General features: G+C 42.1%; 1 protein-coding gene across 1 annotated transcript; it reads right to left on the reverse strand.

Moving 5' to 3' along the window:
• Positions 1–3,151: 3,151 nt before the first annotated feature.
• Positions 3,152–3,445, reverse strand: Pmar_PMAR004146 (conserved hypothetical protein; the record flags this gene model as incomplete). The annotated part of the gene is made up of 2 exons (XM_002783769.1): positions 3,152–3,292; positions 3,350–3,445. 2 exons carry the CDS (start codon positions 3,443–3,445, stop codon positions 3,152–3,154), a joined length of 237 nt encoding a protein of 78 aa, XP_002783815.1.
• Between the last annotated feature and the right edge of the window lie 6 nt (positions 3,446–3,451).

Below are 3,451 nucleotides of genomic sequence, written 5' to 3' on the forward strand. Positions count from 1 at the left end.
ATAATCTACTATTTCACATTATATATAGATATCAGTAACCCTGCGCTCTTTGAACCTACGTTGAAGTAACTCTAGTGGTAGTGCTATCAGCCGTGACGAGCTTCTGAAAGTACTTCGCATATCTAACAGCAACAACAACTGCCATGCTCATCTACTCTATGTTAACTTCACCTTTGGAAGCTTTGTGGCCACTTCGATGGTTCGATGAACTTGATAGTTGACCGAGAGCTCTCCGTTGAGGAAAGCCGATCGAGACCGCTGCTACCATCTCTCGGTGACTTGCTGTTATTATCCTGAAAGCTTCATTCTCTTCATTTCTCCATCATCAAGGTTTTTCGTGCTCTTCGAGTTGTTCGCATAATCGAGTTTTCCGATCTTTCCCAACACCTCCGCATATAGAGGAGTCGTTTGATCTATCTGATAGCCTCTCACGCTTCGTAGTTACGCCAGAATAATTCTGCACGCACGCACAACGCGAAAGTGCCTGTTGTTGCGGTATATGCTCCGCTCGCTCCGCAATGTAATATAACATATATTTTATAATAGCAATTTGATTTTATGATTCATAACCATTAACATTAATCTCGAATATAATAGAGGGCTAAATCATGTGAAGACAAACTACCGCAAACTCACCTCATTAGAAGCATACCGTTCTCTAAGATACGCCACGGCATCTCGCACAGACGCACACACTCCAGTCGAGACCAATCCAGCTATGATGAATAGTAAAGTTGTCGGCTGAGACAATAAGACCCCTTCAAGGCACTATGATAACACCGTTCCATATACAGAGATTAGTCTATGGCGCCAGTACCAGAAGAAGGGCTAAGGGGCGGGGATAAACTTTCCGTGGAAAATTCAATCCCAAAAAATTTTTTTCATTATATTCATCGGTTTCGTATTTTTTATAATATTTCCATACCGAACGGATTTCAGAATATTATTTTCAGAAGCGAGCACAATCCCAGCGCAAGTATACTCCTCTCAGGACGAGACTTATTACTCCGTCACCACCCATTCTCAAACACCGTCTTAGCTAGCACTAAGACCTCCTACTACTACTAAGCCTTAAACCTAGGGAAGTGTACACGTTACAAAAAAGAAGTAATACGCGCTAACCAGAAAGCGTCTACGACATTCAAAACTTTCGATGAAAAAAAAATTGTTTTTTCTCCAATTTTTCTGAATTTGATCTATAATCTCCTGACATCGAACTCTCTACCGTGTAACACACTATCTACCGGTTCATACTGCAGGGCTCAGACAGCAGTGACTGAGCCTGCAGCCATACCTCTATACTGGCTATTGCTCGCCTGGTCGAAGGGGTACTGTGCAAGAATAAGAATCTCCTATTATATTATCATCATATACACTAGTTTTCATTTTTCACCAACTTTAAGGATCTTAATTTCCGCCTCTCCCCCCCACATACAGATGTGTCCCGACAGTGAATAACAGCCACAAACCTAGTGCGGTCCAGGTGCAACCAAAACATTAGCGATGAACAGAACCTCGTGAGGAGCTCTGCATGGAAGAATATCCCTCATTGAAGGACTAGGCAGAGGACTAGTTACCAATGCTCGGAGGAGCTACAGAGAGACTCCGTTCTTTAGGCGATGAAGTAGATAGGGTGAAATTGAGGACCTGAGAGCAGAAATATACCGTAAAAGTTACAAGAAAATACCTTTTTATTGCAAAAAAAGACTGTAAAAAGATGAAAAATATTGTAAGAAGATGAAAATTACTGTAAAATATTCTAAAAAGATGAACAATACTGTGAAACATTGTAAAAACACTGTTAAATGGTGTAAAAATACTGTGAAATATTGTGAAATATTGTGAAAATGCTGTGAAATACTGTAACAAGATGAAGAAAGAATGTTAACAAATAAAAAATACTGTGAAATTTGTGTAAAGATGGGAAGTACTGTAAAATATTGTACGTCTCATCCATAGCTCATCTCCATCACAGCAATGATTACTACAGGCCTCATACCATTCCATCCTCCCATTTTACGCCCTCGTTCGAGATTCACGACTACTATTATCACGTCAGAACCACCAGAATGCCGTTATCAAGGCGCAGTAGTGCCATGTGTTACCATCACTGTGCTTAGAATTAACAAATGATGTTCAGAATAAATAATTTAGTTGCATCGAATTGAACCCGCGACCTCCCCCACCTGATTCCGGAACTTCTCCGGTTCCACCAATGACCTCTGCGATCGCTCTATGTTCCAAACGACAAAGTTACAGCCGTAGCGGTTGCGAAGATACTCCGAAACAACGTTAATGTTATTCCGATGTGCCTGGGGACCACACAATGACATCCCCAAAAAAAGAAGATTTGGGTCATTCGGGGACACTCCTATAGAATGAGGGCCGCCGAGGGAGTTGATATTACAATAGGTTCCCATCAGTCGGTGTAAACTTCCAGCATATAGACGTTTCAACTTATACAATGAAGTTTCACAACCCGCTTTACGTGAAGTGGCGTAAAACTCGGTGAAAAACGCGATATTCGCGGTGATATGCAGTGGTCGTTAGTGTTTTTCATATCACTAGGGTTGAAACTCCAATGAATAATAACCGCTGTCACTCAAAAATTTGGATATTTTATTTCGGAAATTCGGCTTTCTCATTCGAGAAATCGATCGATCATTCACGACCAATTTCAACTCTCAATACTCTTATACATACTCGAGCGATGTGGGGGGAAATTTTCCCGAAAAATGTTGGCGACAACGAGAGAATTTTGCGAAATTTCACGCCAGGTCGTGAGTACATTCCCATAGTGCAGTAAACAAACTCCTGCGCTCTGCTAAGAGAACCAACACTACTATAAAGTTACCTTCCGATCACTAGGCATTTGCCAGGGACTCCTCATAACGACTATCCTAGCCGCTAGGAAATCCATATCAAGATCGCCGTCAATGCCCGAGTCTGCTACCCACGTTGGGATTTCTTCAACTACTCTACTACAACTATCATCGTCATCATTCTGACTACGTTCAACACCACTTGTTGTCGTTTCCATACCACACCAGCGCCAACAAGACGCTGAATAAACATCAACATTCACTACAACTCCACACCCTAGATACTACTAGAAACAACGCATACTAAACAACAGCAATGATCAACCTTTCTAGCTCAACTCCGCCGTATTTCCCCTCGATTCGTTATCTTGCAAAATCTTGGCCTGCTCAGCGTTGTGCTCCGCAAACCGCAACGCCACCCGTTGAGAATACCCCACGAACTTCGTCACACATCTTTTAGTACAGTCCATCTGATAAAGACAAAAATGGCAAACATGAATCGCTTCGCTCCGCCCTTCTCTCCTTACCTCTTCTGCGTTGACTTTCTTCTCCTGGAAACTTCTAATGCAAGTGGCGAAACATCTGTTGACCATGTTGTTGTAGGTGTTCATCGAATCGCGCATCTAGGG

This window comes from Perkinsus marinus, assembly GCF_000006405.1.
Source record: "Perkinsus marinus ATCC 50983 genomic scaffold scf_1104296936166, whole genome shotgun sequence".
Lineage (NCBI taxonomy): Eukaryota > Perkinsozoa > Perkinsida > Perkinsidae > Perkinsus > Perkinsus marinus.